Source organism: Carcharhinus amblyrhynchos, chromosome 1 (genome assembly GCF_965287045.1).
Source record: "Carcharhinus amblyrhynchos chromosome 1, sCarAmb.v2.hapA, whole genome shotgun sequence".
NCBI lineage: Eukaryota > Metazoa > Chordata > Chondrichthyes > Carcharhiniformes > Carcharhinidae > Carcharhinus > Carcharhinus amblyrhynchos.
Window position 1 is genome coordinate 88,059,688 of NC_137324.1, and position 15,904 is coordinate 88,075,591.

General features: G+C 39.2%; 2 protein-coding genes across 3 annotated transcripts in view; one reads left to right on the forward strand and one right to left on the reverse strand.

Moving 5' to 3' along the window:
• The first annotated feature begins 474 nt into the window (after positions 1-474).
• rpl9 (ribosomal protein L9) lies at positions 475-8,673 on the forward strand. 2 transcript variants are annotated; one of them, XM_080188689.1, is made up of 8 exons: positions 475-548; positions 1,767-1,813; positions 1,912-2,027; positions 4,659-4,754; positions 5,471-5,603; positions 5,692-5,772; positions 7,604-7,726; positions 8,518-8,673. In XM_080188689.1, the coding sequence occupies exons 2-7, from the start codon at positions 1,768-1,770 to the stop codon at positions 7,708-7,710; spliced, it is 579 nt and encodes a 192-aa protein (XP_080044815.1). In that variant the 5' UTR covers positions 475-548; position 1,767; the 3' UTR covers positions 7,711-7,726; positions 8,518-8,673. The 2 variants fall into 2 exon arrangements, with proteins under 2 accessions (XP_080044815.1, XP_080044808.1); XM_080188682.1 differs by lacking the exon at positions 7,604-7,726 and having other exon boundaries at positions 477-548.
• A 5,615-nt stretch (positions 8,674-14,288) lies between these two features.
• Positions 14,289-15,904, reverse strand: part of LOC145349856 (beta-klotho-like) — a 31,135-nt gene continuing 29,519 nt past the window's right edge. Inside the window, exon 5 of the mRNA XM_080198456.1 lies at positions 14,289-14,615. Coding sequence (XP_080054582.1) covers positions 14,290-14,615 — 326 coding nt within the window. The 3' untranslated portion in view covers position 14,289. The remainder of the gene's footprint in view (positions 14,616-15,904) is intronic.

Consider the following 15,904-nt stretch of genomic DNA (forward strand, 5'->3'; position numbering starts at 1 on the left):
TAAGATAATTCATTTATTGTAGTTAAACTATGTTAGTAAATAAAATTTGCTTTAATTAAACTCTTCCTAGTTTGTCAGTAGAATCACATTTGCGGTTATTCTCACACTAATGCAAAAACAGAGAATTGTTGGGGTCTTGCCTGATTTCAGTGTGCGCCTTGATGTTTCTGAACTGGTACCCTAACAAAATAAATATGTGGGTCTAACAATTCCTTTGGATCTAATTTATTCTTGTCAAAACTCAGAAAGTTTTAGGAAATAAATTAACCAAAAGAAGAAATATTTATTTTAAAAATCTATCGCGTGAACTGTTTGCATAAGGAATGAATTAGCCGGAAAGAGAGCAGAGAATTAGTGCAGTAAGACTGTAAGTTAGTAAACCACACACTCCAGCAGGTTTGTTATGAATGGGCAGGAAGGCGAGAAATCCGCCGGAAGTGATATCCTGGAGTGTGCTGTGCGTGATGACGTTTCATGGTGACGCAGGACGTTCCATTACAAGTGTGGGTGGAGGAGGTAGTGACTTCCTTTCCTCCATCTTGAGCGAGGTGAGGGGATGGGAAACGGGTGGCTATGGGGGAATCCGCTTCCATCGGCTCCTTCTCGGTGTATGCCGGGCCGCGGTCGGCGGTAACGGGCAGTGGGCTTTCTCTGGCCGCCGCTCAGGGCGGTATTGCTGGAGTTCCTTTGGCGGATGCGGGTTAATTTGGAGAGTTTTGTGGCGGGCGGACGAGTGGTCCTTCGTTTCAGGCCCGGAGCTAGATTTGGTTGCTTACGCCCGCGGCCGGGTGGTGGTCCGTGTTGTTAAAGCGGGCTGAGAGACTGATACTGCATGAGTGTCAGATCGACCGCACCTTGGCTGTGACTCGGAATGCTACGGTTTATATGCCGACAAGAAGTGGTCCCGTCCTGATCCGTGTCTCATCACTGGTGTCTGTGTGGCTTCCACTCTGACTCAAAATTGTATTAATGCATTTGGGGGCTTTGCTTTCCCAAACTTCTAGGGCAACGCTCATCTGCTTTCAGACTCAAAATGTCAATTCACCCAAATGTGCAAGGTGCTGTTTTGTCATTATAGACATTGTGTGGAACCTTCCAGTGGGTGCACCACAGGGAATGAAATGATTTTGAAGTCGTTATTGACATATTTTAATGAGTATGTAGCCAATTAGTGTACAACGAAGTGTTAGTGACAGCAAAGACTTTGGTTTGGCTTGGTCAGTACAAATCTCATTATCCCATGGGGTTGACAATGTGAAGGCTGTAGGAGTCTGATTCCAGAGAGCACAGGCTGTGTTGTTGGCTTTTTTTTTGAATGAAACATTAAAATTTGAGACAAAAATCAGGTAGATGTAACAGATCCTGAGGCACTGTTTTGAAGAGCAAAAGATTTATTCATGGACTCCTGGACAAAGTTAGTTTCATCAAACATTATTAAAGCAGATTGATCTTTGCCGTATGCAAATTGGCTGCTACATTTCCTACATGGTAACAATGACTTCACTTTCAATTGGCTGTATTTTGGAGCCCAATGAAAGGTACTATATAAACAAGTCTATCTTGATTTAATGTCCAATCCAAAATCAGTGTTCTTAGCACTGCACTTCTGTTGGAAACAATAATTAAAATGTTTTGTTAGAAGTTTTTCTGTGTGATGTCCATTACAACTGAGTGCTATTTTGTGATGGCTACTAATTTGCAATTTTATCTGTAAATTATGGTATTACCTTGCCTTTTATTATGTTAAATCAATTTTTTCTTCTCAGAATGAAGACCATTCTCAGTAACCAGATTGTTGACATTCCTGACAATGGTACAGTTATCTTCCTCTATAACTTTTTAAAATCAAGGCTTTATAATCAATTATTGAATTTTGTGTTGTCGCTAACATTGTCTCTCTCTTGTTTACAGTTGACGTGACTTTGAAAGGCCGCACTGTCATTGTAAAGGGGCCTCGAGGAACATTGCGCAGGGAGTTTAATCACATTAACCTGGAACTCAGCCTTCTTGGCACCAAGAAAAAGAAGGTAAGATGTTTGTGTATTTGTTAAAGATTTGGTGAAATTGATTGTTTTGCAAGATTTTGGTATGTCTACTTCAGTGTTTAGCTTGGTTTGTCTGGAGTACGTTCTCGCATGAGAAGAGATCTATTCATGTGCTTTTGAACATAGACTCTATGATGACTGTTTAGAATGCTGACCGTTCAATGTTGAAATGTTGGTGAGACAGATTTTCAGATGTGTTAAATCTATACTGTGGGTACGTAGGAGCAGTTGGTTCTAGTGTTCTAGCAAGCAACCAACCATCCATCCATGCTCCCATGCAAACAGGTTAGCTAGGCATTCCTCTCGTTTGTAGGATCTTGCTGTCTGCAATTTGGCTGCTGTTTTGGCCTTTAAAACATGCACGCACGCCGTACTTAGTCTGAAGGACTGTTCAGGGCATGAAGTTCTTTGTTCGTTGAAATCTATTGGGCATTCCCACTTGTAATTGTCTGAGTTTTCTTCTATAAAGAAAACATTTTGTGGTAGACCTCAAAACACCTCTAAATCACATGAATTGCAGTTACTATTCTGTAAGCACAAAAACAAAGATTAAGAAGCAAATGTTGGTTAATGAGTTATGCCGCGAGTCTCATGTTTTCTACCCATTAACACTGGTTCTTTGTGTCACAATGAAGAGAGTGCATAAAACAATATAGCAGTTTACTCATATGACCAGCTTAGATTATGCACTTGTCATTTGAACACACTTTTATTCTGAAATGTGTGCTATCACTGCCAAGTTTCTAGTGTCTTTCTTTTTATAGATGTTTGGCTTAGCAGTGGAATATATTTAAATCAGTTTGAGTGCAAAACCTCTTAAGCTGCTAGCATGGCACCATCATCTGGCAGTTTCATAGGCTCTGATTTGCCTTGTATGTTTGGCATCCTATGTTAATGCAGTCAGTTACCCTCCTTTTAGGTAAAACCACCAAGTATCTTCAGCAGTCAACAATTTTGAAGCCTTCAGGAAATGGATAAGCAACATGTTACAAATTGTATTAGTGGAATGGAAAGAGCCAAAACTTGAGTTTTGAGATGCTTTTGGGGAAATACTTTTCAACTGTCCACTTTACTTTCTCTGTAAGGTGAATTTTGGCAAAAATATAACTTGTATCAAAAGTGCAAATGATTTATCTTATGGATAGAATGTTGAAAGATGTTGGAATGAACAAGTGAAAAGGGTGCTTCTGGGCTACCTGATGAATGGGAGGTTATGGGGGAGGAGCATAAATAGGTTGGCAAAGGGATAATTGACCAAAACTTGCTTTAAGTGGACTGTCTTCTACTCTGACTTTGTTCAGTGCGTATTTGTTTCTAAAGTTTACTTAGTGCTGGCCTACTTATGATGCTGACGTTGCAATGAAGTTACTGTGCAAATCCCTTAGTTGCCACTGTTCGGATACACCTGAGGGAGAATTTAGCATGGCCGATGTACCTACCCAGCCTGTCTTTCAAACTGGAAGGAAACCGGAGTGCCCAGAGAAAACCCATGCAAATGCTGGGAGAACATGTAGACTTTGCATAGGCATTGACCCAAGCTGGGAATTGAATCCCAGAGCCTGGTGCTGAGAGGTAGCACTGCTAACCACTATCACCATGCTGCCAGGGGGCCAATAAAGTAGAACCAAAACTCTGAAATGCTGCTTTGCAATACTGATTTACTGTGGCTCAAGCTCAGTATGGGTCACAGTTAGACCAGCACTATCTTGCATAATTCTGGTGTCTGAATTAGATATAAATAAAACATCCATAATTTTAGTTCGTGGCCTTTGACAAGTTAGCAGTGTTTGTAATGAGTGTGAAGTTTTCAGCACAGGCTAATTATCTTTCAATATTGCGGAGTAATGTAACATAACTGATTTAATATCCTGATTTTATTGATCATCACTTAGTGATATTAGGGTGAAGATATAGCAATATTCCTTGTATTTTCATGAACAGAATTAATTTCATATATATATTTGCACTCCTGGAGACCCATTGTTTTTATTTTGTTTTGGCATTTATTGGTAATTTTGGGGCGCCTAAGATCAATGTCAAGCTTGTTTAATATGTCAAAGATGGACCAATTTTGGACAAGGTTCCCAATGATCAGTTTTCGCAATGCAAAAATGTGCTGTTAACTTTTGAGGGGAATTATGTGCAACAAAGGAACCCAGTTTAACTCTCGTCGCCAATGTTGTCATTTTGGGATTGACGGGTTGCCACACTATTCTGTATGTTAACAATCCAAACACTTCCTGGTCGTCCCATATCGTCATCAGCTTGGGTACGTTTTCAGTATTTCCCTGAAATCTGCAACTACTGCCATTCCTGAATCTTTATCTCAACTCTATCTGTAGGCATATAGTTACGATTGTGATTTATAACTAAATTTTATAATTCAATATTTTACAGTATCTGGCAGAATATACTGTTATGGCCTTAGTTTTATAATAGGTAATGTGTTAAAAGCAAGGTGATGCCTGGTGTATCTAAAGCCTAAAATGCTGTCACTATCTTGTAAATTAGTTTACAAATTGGATCATACTTTCTCAATCCAGCAATAGTGAATTTTGATTTTTAACACATGTTTATGAAACTATTAGTAACATTGTTTTCCCTTTTTCCAAGCTTCGCGTTGACAAATGGTGGGGTAACAGAAAAGAGTTAGCCACGGTGCGGACAATCTGCAGTCATGTGCAGAACATGATCAAGGGTGTCACCGTAGTAAGTAATTTATAAGTAGCTAAACTCAATTGCACAACATGTCTTTGAAATTTTGTGCTACATACTGAAGTTGTGTTCTTGCTCCATCCATTTCCTTGGGCACTAGGCATCCTCCAGTACCTTGACCAAATGAGAATTTATATAATAATTCTGGCCAGGCTGTCAAGTTTTTGTTCCTATAGGCATATGGTGACTTGTCCCAATCCATCTGCCCCTGTACTATAAGGCTAATAGGAATGGTACTCTTGATTTCTTCCTTTTGCATAAACCAGAGGCTAGAATTGTTTTAAATGTTGCCTAGCTTAACATCAGCCTTGTATCTTCATGTCTGTGTGTATAGATATACTCCATTAACTGAGTCTCCTTTGGCCTTCATGATCCTGAAATCTGATTCCAGACAAAAAATGAGACCTAAATAAGAACACAATGTTTGGCAGCATCTATGGGGAGAGAAATAGTTGATGTTTCAGGTTGATCCAGTATCTATAGTATTTTGTTCCAACTGTAACTTTAACTTGGAATACTGATATGGCATATTTTCCTAAACTTCCCCAAATTTGGAGCATCATTGGTGTCATAGCTAAAAAGTTTTTCAAAAAACAATCAAATGATCCATTTTAAATTCTGATGAGCAAATAGTTTGAGATAAGTCATTTCAACAGTATTGGGCTGAATGTCTAAAGCATATCATGACTTTTTCTGTTTTCCAAACCTAGGGTTTCCGTTACAAGATGAGATCAGTGTATGCTCATTTCCCCATTAACGTGGTTGTTCAGGAAACAGGATCTCTGGTAGAAATCCGTAACTTTCTGGGAGAAAAGTATATTCGTAGAGTTCGTATGAAGCCAGGTGAGTGAAGAGAGCATTAATTTCTAAATATTTTTACGGAGAAAGGTAACCTTTGTAACTCCTCCCTGTTCCTTTCTTTTTGAATCAGGTGTTTCATGCATAGTTTCCCAGGCCCAGAAAGATGAGCTTGTCCTTGAGGGAAACGACATTGAACTCGTGTCAAACTCTGGTTAGTATTCTACAGTCAACTTGGACTGCCAGACCATTGAAATACTTGGAATAGAACCGGAAGTATATTGGTGACTGACTCCTCATCCCTCTTTATAAACTAACTAGCAAGAGTGAAAAGTCATAACTTTTTATGAATGCAGGTGATCTGTCGTTGTGAACGTTTGTATGGGGGAAAGGAATACTTGAAGTAAAAGCTTACTGATTTATATTATGCCTCTATTTTATAAATTGTTTCTGTGCATCTCTATGGCCTGCTCCTTCATGATTTCAGCCCTACTTTTTTCCTTCATGTCAGTTCAAATGTTTTTTTATAACTCAACTTGGTTAACTTGTCTTTTTTAAAATCACTTGTTGAACCATAATTTTTTTCCAATTTCTATGGTCTTCATAAAAAATCACGCTACAACTACCTTGCTTGACTAAGGTGGTTGGCAGCACATATGGGGTTCTAAAATGATGCTTATCGGTGCATCGTTCAATGTCCTCATCTTTCTGCTAACATCCATAGCAATGTGGGTGATTCTTAACTGACCTTAAATGGCTCAGCAAGGAGCTCTGTTCCAGCATAAAATGCTGACTATGGCCATGATGCCTCCAACCCATGAAAGAATATTTTAAAATTGAGAACTTGATGGCTTTGGGAGATCTCTTCGTTGATAGATCTTCTGCTTTTATTTCCTTTTCTATTCTGTTTTGTAATTGAGCATAGCTCCCTGGAGTTATGCTGACTGCTGTGCTTTTCCACCTATTTCCCCAAAAGGTCTCATTTTAATTTTCCTCAATGTGTTTAAATTTCAATTTGCTTCCTCAAATGGTAGCTGTGTTGACACATTGCAGTCCTCTCAGCTCCTGAAGCAAGTGGAAAAATTGTTACTCGATGTATTAATAACTTCTATTCCTACCTTTCAGGTAACATGTAGACATGGAACCAATGGGTATAAGTATGGTGCTTCACCTTTATGCAGTTGAAGGCAAAATTTGTGAAGACTGCTGATGCAGCAAATTGTTTTATCAATGAAATGTCCTGGGTTTTGACTGCCTGTAAAATTAGTTGTCTCCTTTAATCATGATTTGAGGTGAAGCCCAGTGATCAGATCAGTTGCTCTGTCTTCTGGTCTAGTCCAATGGCTAGCCTTTAGCTGCTTCAGGAATTTACTCATGTTTTCAATAACTTTGATTAGAATCAATTTTCTTTCTCAAATTTTTCAATTCCCCAAAGAAGCATCTGATATCCTAGTTCTCCTTATTCTCTTCCCATGTCGTTTACCTGCTCATTTGAGTAATCTTGCACCTGATGTAGTTTCTTTACCATACCATAACTTCTTTAAAACCTGCTTTGGTTTCTTTATCCTTTGCATTAGAAAGCACTTCCTACTTTGCGTACTTAGCCCATCATGGCACATTTATGTTGATAGATATGGCAGTGATGTAAATTGCTCACTGGCTTCTGTTTTGTTGTTCTGCTTTCTCAATCTGTCACCAAGCCTTATAGATGATGCTGAAAGTTGAAATCTTGATGTGGTGATTCAAAACTTAAACCAATACAATATTGCTCATCCCCTCTCTTTAATGCTAGTTTTCCTGGGTATCCTGCTGTCAAAATTGTGAAATCCTAAACTGATTTTAATTTTGCTTTCTTAATTTTTAAAGCTGCTTATTTTGGCTTAACTCTTGAGTTGTCATTGACTACCTAATGTTTCTAATTGGCAACTTAAGAGCTACTTGCAACTGCAGTATGATTTGTGCTGTCTTTAGTTTCCCTTTTCAGCTCCTGTTTGCATGATGCGTCTTTTGGGTTAATTTTCCTGCATGGGTTATTTATCTTCTAGCTGCCCTGATTCAACAGGCAACAACAGTCAAAAACAAGGATATCCGAAAATTCTTGGATGGTATTTACGTCTCTGAGAAGGGTGCAGTTGTTGATACCTCAGCATAGACATAATGGATTAAAGGTTAGCAGTGTCTTGTGTCTTCTCCACTGGAGCAGACGTGTAGGAAGCATCCTCCTCTCCAGAGCATGTGGCAAATATTAAGTTTTTAATTATAAATCTGTAATGAAAAAGCTTTAGCGTTTGACTAAAAAGCAAGGTGATGCAAAAGTATGAATAGTGGAACGAACAGTTCCTTAATTTTTGACATTACAAAAGTTGACTGTTAATTGTGAAATGGTCAGGTAGTACAGGTTCCAACATTGTCTTGAAATTTGTTGTCTTGTGTTTTCACAAAATAATACTGTTGTCTTGTTTAATCAGTCTTTAAGCTGAAAAGTTCTGTTTTCCAGATCATGCAATCCTTCTGAGCAAAGTGGAAAATAGATTCTTACAAACCTTTTGAGAATCTTGATGTGGGAATTTATCAGTAAAATAGCTAGCATGATTTATGAATTTGGTGACTACATTCTGTATAATGAAACCAGCTAGAGGGAGCTAAGAAGAAACGCCATTAATGGTCATTAGTGGAAATTAAACATTTGTTTATTCCACAAATTTAACAATATAAATGTGGTAATATTAGGTGGGTAATTTTTTAGCTGTAGAATGCAAGTGCTTTTTTCTGTTCAAAAGCTATTTTAGTAGTTTTGTGCTACTTAATAGAAACATTAACTGCTTTTTCCTTCTAAATTTTGATTAAAAATTCACTTTCAAGGCAATAGACAATGTTGTAAAAATATTGAAGCTTCAGCATCACCTTGCCATTTTACTGAGCTTAGATGTTTCTAACTTGTAGTTTGTCTTCTCTTTAGCTGCTCTCATTCAACAAGCAACAACAGTGAAAAAGAAGGATATTCGTAAATTCCTGGATGGCATCTATGTGAGCGAAAAGACCACTGTGGTTCCACAGTTTGCCGAATAACTCTGCTCTCAGATAGAAACCATTAATAAATTTTATGGACTGAAAAGTCTTGTCATTTTATTTTCTTGGTCTTTAGCTGCTTTTTGGATTTTAAATGTTTGAACGGCATTCCGTTAATATCAATTGAATGATTGTCTTTGACTGTGGAGTGCAGCCAAAAACAAGTCCACAACACCATGTATGGCTCTGTGCAGGAGGAAGATTGGGAAAGCAGTGGTGATGGGAAACCCTGCAGCTGCTAATACATGTATCCTTGTTGCCTGTTTGGTGTAAAGGTCAAGGATCTCACTGAGCAGCTGCAAAGCCCTCTTGACATGGGAAGGCAAACAGTCAGAGACTGCCCATATCTGACAATGATAACATTTTGGGGCATTAGGAAGAAGACTAGCAAGCAGTACCTGCAAAGGTAGTAACTTTTTGATTAGACTTGGTACACATAATGATGAGAATAGAAAGTTGGGTAGAGAAGCTGAAAAGGAGGACTTGAGTTGTTGGACATTGGTCTTGCCTTGTCAGAACCATTCCTAATGTCCTTGTGTGGTAATTTGCTAATGCTGCTGCTTTAAACTAGGCTTTATCTTTTTCATGTGATTTCAATTTTTTCAAACAGGCTGATAAACAAATTTTTGAATGATTATTCAAAGCTAATGCCATTTAAAAAAAACAAAGCATGAAGAAAGTAAGGAGGTGTGGGATAGAAGGAAATTTGGCCGATTGGATAAGTAATTGGCTATTTCATAGATGACAAAGGATGGTGGTGGAGGGAAAATTTTCAGACTGGAGGCCAGTCACCAGCGGTGTTCCACAGGGATCTGTGCTGGGTCCTCTGCTATTTGTGATTTGGAAAAGTGGGCTGAAGGGTGGGTTAGTAAATGCTGATGACACCAAGATTGGTGAAGTAGTGGATGAGGTGGAGTGCTCTTGTAGGCTGCAAAGAGATATTGATAGGATGCAGAGCTGGGCTGAGAAGTGGCAGATGGAGTTTAACCCTGATAAGTGCGAGGTGATTCATTTTGGTAGAACAAACTTGAATGTGGATTACAGGGTCAACCACAGACTTCTGAGGAATGTGAAGGAACAGAGATCTTGGGGTTCGTATCCACAGATCATTGAAGGTTGCCACTCAAGTGGATAGAGCTGTAAAGAAGGATTATAGGGTGTGAGTGTTTAGTAACGGGGTTGAGTTTGAGTTGTGGGGATATGCTGCAACTATACAGGACCTTGGTGAGACCACATTTGGAATATTTTGTTTAGTTCTCATTACCTCACTATAAAGGATGTGGAAGCATTGGAGAGAGTGCAGAGGAGATTTACCAGATGCTGCCTGTTTTGGAGAGTAGGTCTTATGAGGAAAGATTGAGGGAGCTGGGGTTTTTCTCTTTAGAGCAGAGGAAAGTGAGAGGTGACTTATAGAAGTTTATAAGATGATGAGAGGGATAGAGTGGATGTTCAGACTACTTCTTTGGGTGGATGTAGCTGTTACTAGGGGGCATAATGTTAAGGTTCATAGTGGGAGATATAGGACGGATGTCTGAAGTAATTCTTTATTCAGAGAGTGGTTGGGGTGTGGAATGCACTGTAATAGTGGAGTCATAAGATATCCTCAAGAACAGGATATGGCATTTGACTCATCAATTGACAGTTGTGATGCACCATAGTGGAAAAACTGCACTGACCTCCTCAAAAGACAAACATGGGATACGGGACAGAGTACCCTTCATTATCCAGTACTCCCTCAGAGTGGAGAAGCTACAACATGTTTGGAGCCTTCAACATGTCATAGATGAAGACAAACATCTCACCAAGGCCATCCCCACACTCCCACTTCTTGCCTTTAAACAACTACACAACCTCAAACAGATCATTATTTGCAGCAAACTACCCAGCCTTCACGAGAACAGTGACCGTGACACTACACAACCCTGCCACAGCAACTTCTGCAAGATGTGCTGAATCATTGATAACTCACATGAGAACACTATCCACCATGTACATGGTACATACTCTTGCAACTTGGCCAACATTGTTTACCTGATACGCTGCAGGGAAGGATTCCTGTACTCTCAAGTAAGGATCTGTGCAATCAGTAAGGATAGGCAACAACACCACCACAATCATCCTCGACACCGGTCCCTCACAAGTCTTGTGTCCTTAGCCCCCAACTCCTTATTCATCTATCACTGTGTGGCCAAATTCCTCTCCAATTCGATTTTCAAGTTTGCTGACAACACCACTGTAGTGGGTTGGATCTCAAACAATGATGAGACAGTACAGGAATGTGATAGAGAATCTGGTGAACTGATGCAGCAACAATAATCTCTCCCTCAATGTCAACAAAACAAAGGAGTTTGTCATTGACTTCAGGAAGCATAAAGGACACCATGCCCCTGGCTACATCAATGGAAATGATGTAAGGAAGGGTTGAGAGCTTCAAGTTTTTAGGTCCCCTACAACCTGTCCTGGTTTCCCCTCCCCATGCCAACACTCTAGTTAAGAAAGCCCACCAATGCCTCTACTTTTTCAGAAGACTTAGGCGATTTGGCATGACACATACAACTCTCACCAACTTCTACAGATGCACCATCGAAAGCATTCTTTCTGGTTGTATCACGGCTTGATATGGCTCCTGCTGTGCCCAAGACTCCAAGGAACTACAAACAGTCTTAAATGTAGCCAGATCCATCATATAAACCAACCTCCGATCCATTGACTCTGTCTACACTTCCCATTGCCTTGGAGAAGCAGCCAGCATAATTAAGGACCTCATGCATCCTGGACATTTTCTCTTCCACTTTCTTCCATTGGAAGATATGGAAATATGAGGTCATGTACCGACCAACTCAAGAACAGCTTCTTCCCTGCTGCTGTCAGAGTTTTGAATAGACTTACCTTGCATTAAGTTGATCTTTCTTTACACCCCAGCAATGACTGTAACATTATATTCTGCACTCTCTTGTTTTTCTGAACCAAATATAGTGTGCAAGAAACAATAATTTTCACAATGTTGACATATGTGACAATAATAAATTCAAAAGGTGATTCCTCCACTCCCTTAGTATTCCACAGGAATGTTTGCCTTGATTTTGTGCTCAGATCCTAGAATGGGATTTAAACCCACAACCTTTAGAGTTAGAGACAAGAGTACTACCAACTGAGTCACTGCTGACACAGAGGGGAGAAAATACATAGGAACAGAAAGAAATCAGTCAAATGTGACAACAACCAATGCTGCGAAGGATATTCACATATTTTATGATACCATAAATTGCCATTGTAATTTGGGGAAATTTTCAAGAAGGTATGTGAACTTTGGTTTGCGAATATGAAACATTAAGATACAGATGTTACCAAACAGAAATAAGGGTGAATTGCAGTCTTCTACTGAGTCTAATTTAAATTCCAATAAAAGTAATTCAGGACAAGGCACATGCTTGTCAGACTTTGGTCTGTGTCCACACTTCAAAGTTCAGGAATAAACTGGGAGTTTGTTTCATGTACCCCACATCATTATGCTATTTACAAATCTGTTTCTGGGACAAGCAGCAGGGTCGCCTTGAAGTACTTTGACATCAATTCACACAGAGTCCTAGAAGGATGCATGAGGTGGTTGTTTGCGTGAAGAGCTCAGATCAGTCTGTGGTCTTCCCCTTCCTCATTCCTGTATGGTGACAGCTGTTTCATAATAACCACAAGCATCCTGTAGCTTCACCTTAATTGAGCCCCTTGTTCACTAAACCTTTAGATTTATCAGAAAATCTGACTTACGTTTGTGCTTGGTATGTCTCTGGCTCTGCCCAAGACTGTAAGGAACTACAAAAAGTCGTAATGTAGCCCAATCCATCACGCAAACCAGCCTTCCATCCATTGACTCTGTCTACACTTCCTGCTACCTCAGCAAAACAGCCAACATAATGAAGGACCTCATGCACTCCATACATTCTCTCTTCCACCTTCTTCCTTCAGGAAAAATATACAAAAGTCTGAGGTCACGTACCAACCAACTCAAAAACAGCTTCTTCCCTGCTGCTGTCAGACTTTTGGATGAACTTACCTTGCATTAAGTTGATCTTTCTCTACACTCTAGCTATTCTGCACTCTCTCGTTTCCCTTTCAATGAACCTTATGCTTTGTATAGGACAAGAAAAAATACTTTGCACTGTATGTTAATACATGTGACAATAATAAATCAAATCAAATCCTTCTAACACCTCAAAGATTGGAGGTAAGAGTGGAAGAGACGGCTGGTCAGCCATGTTTGATGCGCAAGGCACCCTTCAAACTATTAGCCTCTGGTGACAGATTAGTGACCTTATTCTAGGGATCGCTAGCTTTGAAAACAGACAAAAGTATGCCTAGTGGACCCCTATGTGTGGGACGTGAATTGGAATGAAATAGGTTCTATAGGTAATATGGCCATTCTTCATTTAGTCTATAAAGTGAGATTTGCAGTCTTGCATCAGACAGTATCACAGCTACTTCACATTCCATCAATTCTGCTGGCTCAGGTAGAGACGACCTCCAAGAAAATCATGCATATTGACACAGGCTCTTTAAACTGTGCTTAACTCTCTGTCCATTCACATTGTCTGTACCTGTAAAGACTTGATTACCTGCAAAGACTCGTATTCCAACCATTATCTTGTAATTGAATCTGTGTCTATATCTGCCCCATTTGTGAAACCAACTCTCCACTTGTGATGAAGGAGCAGTGCTCCAAAAGCTTGTGCTACCAAATAAATCTGTTGGACTTTAACCTGGTGTTGTGAGACTTCTTACTATTCTCACCTTGGCAGTGATTAGCTATCTATCCCATTTTAGTAAAGTTAGGCAGCAGGTGCTAGTCATGGAACTGCATCCATCTTGAACCCTTTAGGAAAGGAAGGAATATGGATTCTAAAAAGATTAAATGAGGTGTCAAAAAGATATGAATATAAAACACAATGATAAAATACATATTACATTGAACATTTAATAATATAATAAATTGTTACTTCACATTGAGAAATACATCAGCCATAAAACAGAGTCCATTTTAAAAAATGACATTCTATGGCTACTGAAATATCTATGTAGATGTAAAAGCCAAATACACATGTATGTAGAAATATTCCCATTGAATGAAGCATTCAAAACAATAAAATAATTTCTCTTTAACTTTGCCCACAAAGGAAAATATACTAATATGTGTTTCTTACTGGCATTTGACATCGAAGATCTGTAAAAAAAATTAAATGTTCTCTGGAGTAAGGTGAGTGAGTTCAGATGACAACCAGCTTTGCGAGTGAATCTCACAACTACCTTCAGCAGTTTCAACTGCTAAGCTGGATAGATTAGATGGTCATTGCTTGTTGTCTAATCACATCATGTTGCTATAATGTTTGCTTCATATGAATATAACTGCTGTTCATGTCCTGTCCACTTCAGAAACAAAACAAAACTGTAATCTACCAACTGATATTGGTAACACACATCCTTTAACTGTTAATGTGGTCTTTTCTTTATGAAAACATGTTATAATGGTGTCATTTCCCTTCTTTTCATGCACTGGAAATCTAGTACTGAAAAATAGTATCTAAGCTAAATGTACAGGCCACACATACAATGATATGAGCTGGAGCATCAAGCCTTTTGGCAGTCCTTTGTGAAGTTGTAGGTATTTGACTCAGTATGGTTTTCTTTGCTTTCTCTTGTGTATGAAAATAATTGAAGCGAGAAGTACAGTGGTGAGCAGAAGACAGAATCCAAAGAATATAAATATTTTTTCCTCTTTTATAAGTTGACACATGGAACAGTGTCTTGGTCTGTCCTCCTTGGGGCATTGTTTTCTTGACATTCCCAAAGGAAAACCATTGGCACTGATTAGTTTATTGTAAAACTCGACTGAAGTCTTTGGTTCAGATACATCGAGCAATCTCAATGGCAGCTCATTCGTGTCCTTTAATTTCAAAGCATAGTATCCTCTGACATTGACTTGGTCTAGTAGATGTGCTGTGGACAAAATGAATATTTATTTCTTAAAATGTAAGTCACATTCTCACATTTTAATATTACTTTTCTCTCCAACCCAAACATTATTCCCTGACAGGATGGGTGCTGCAACCTTCTAGTAATGCCAGTCTGTAACCAGACTTTACAGAATTTGCAAAAGCAGCACTGAGTTGACTTGCCTTCTGCATTTTCCTTTCAATCTTCACCTTCAGACGGGAAAGCTCCCATCTTCCTTACTTCCTGCCAAAGGTCAACCAAGACTTGGCAATCAACGTATGAGGAAGATATCAACAATGTTTATTTAAATTCCAGTTTCTGCTACCTTTAAAGCTTGTTGGTAAATACCCTGCTCTGTGATACTAAGGCATGGAGACCAGGAAAATCCCAGTGTGACTCCAAGTCAACATTGGGTTTACTGACCCCAGCAAGACCAGTGGTTTTGTTAAAATCAGCCTCAATGTCCCCGAGTTAGAGTAAGAAAATCAATCCCCGTTGTCCAGTGACTAATACTGGAAAGAAGTGTTAGTGTGGACTTCAGCTGAGGGCATTATTGGATTTGGTAGTGCTGGTCTTCACAGTGGATTTGCACGCTGACAATCATTGTTCTGAAGACAGTGACCCACACTAGAATACAATTCTACCTATTGTCCGTAGCACACTATAATCGAGCCCAAGTTCTCACTTTTCCTTTAAGAAAGTCAAACCAACATTTCACTATGGAGGGAGGGGAAATTACTTCTGAGCCTACTCCTTCACTTAATCTCCTGTAAGAATTGTTTCCTGTAAGAATTAATTGCTAACAATCCCTCCTCTGGTTATTAACTCATCATAGAGTAAGGATGGGCTGTGAGATCAACCTGCTCTTGGTTCATTGTCAGACTGTTAGTTACTAAGAAACATTCATTTTGCAATTCTGGAACAATTTTTTCTTTGAAAGTTAATTTGAAGAGGAAATCAAAATCTATCTTAAACACCAACTGCACAAACAATTGTTTACATTTGCTCAACCGCACTGAAACCAAATCTGGAGCAGAACTATTAAACCAAACTTTCTACATTATCTGAATGATTTAACACAATTATTTTTCCCGTGTTCTTCCCTTTCCTCCCTGACTCAGTTCCTTCCGTGTTTTGTTCTGCAAATGATCAAAAGAACGTTGTGAAGAAAGCTTACGGTATGTTAGCCTTTATAGGAAGGGGTATAGAGTATAAGAGCTGGTGGCTAATGTTGCAGTTGTATAGAACATTGGTTAGGCCGCATTTGGAGTACTGCGTCCAGTTCTGGTCGC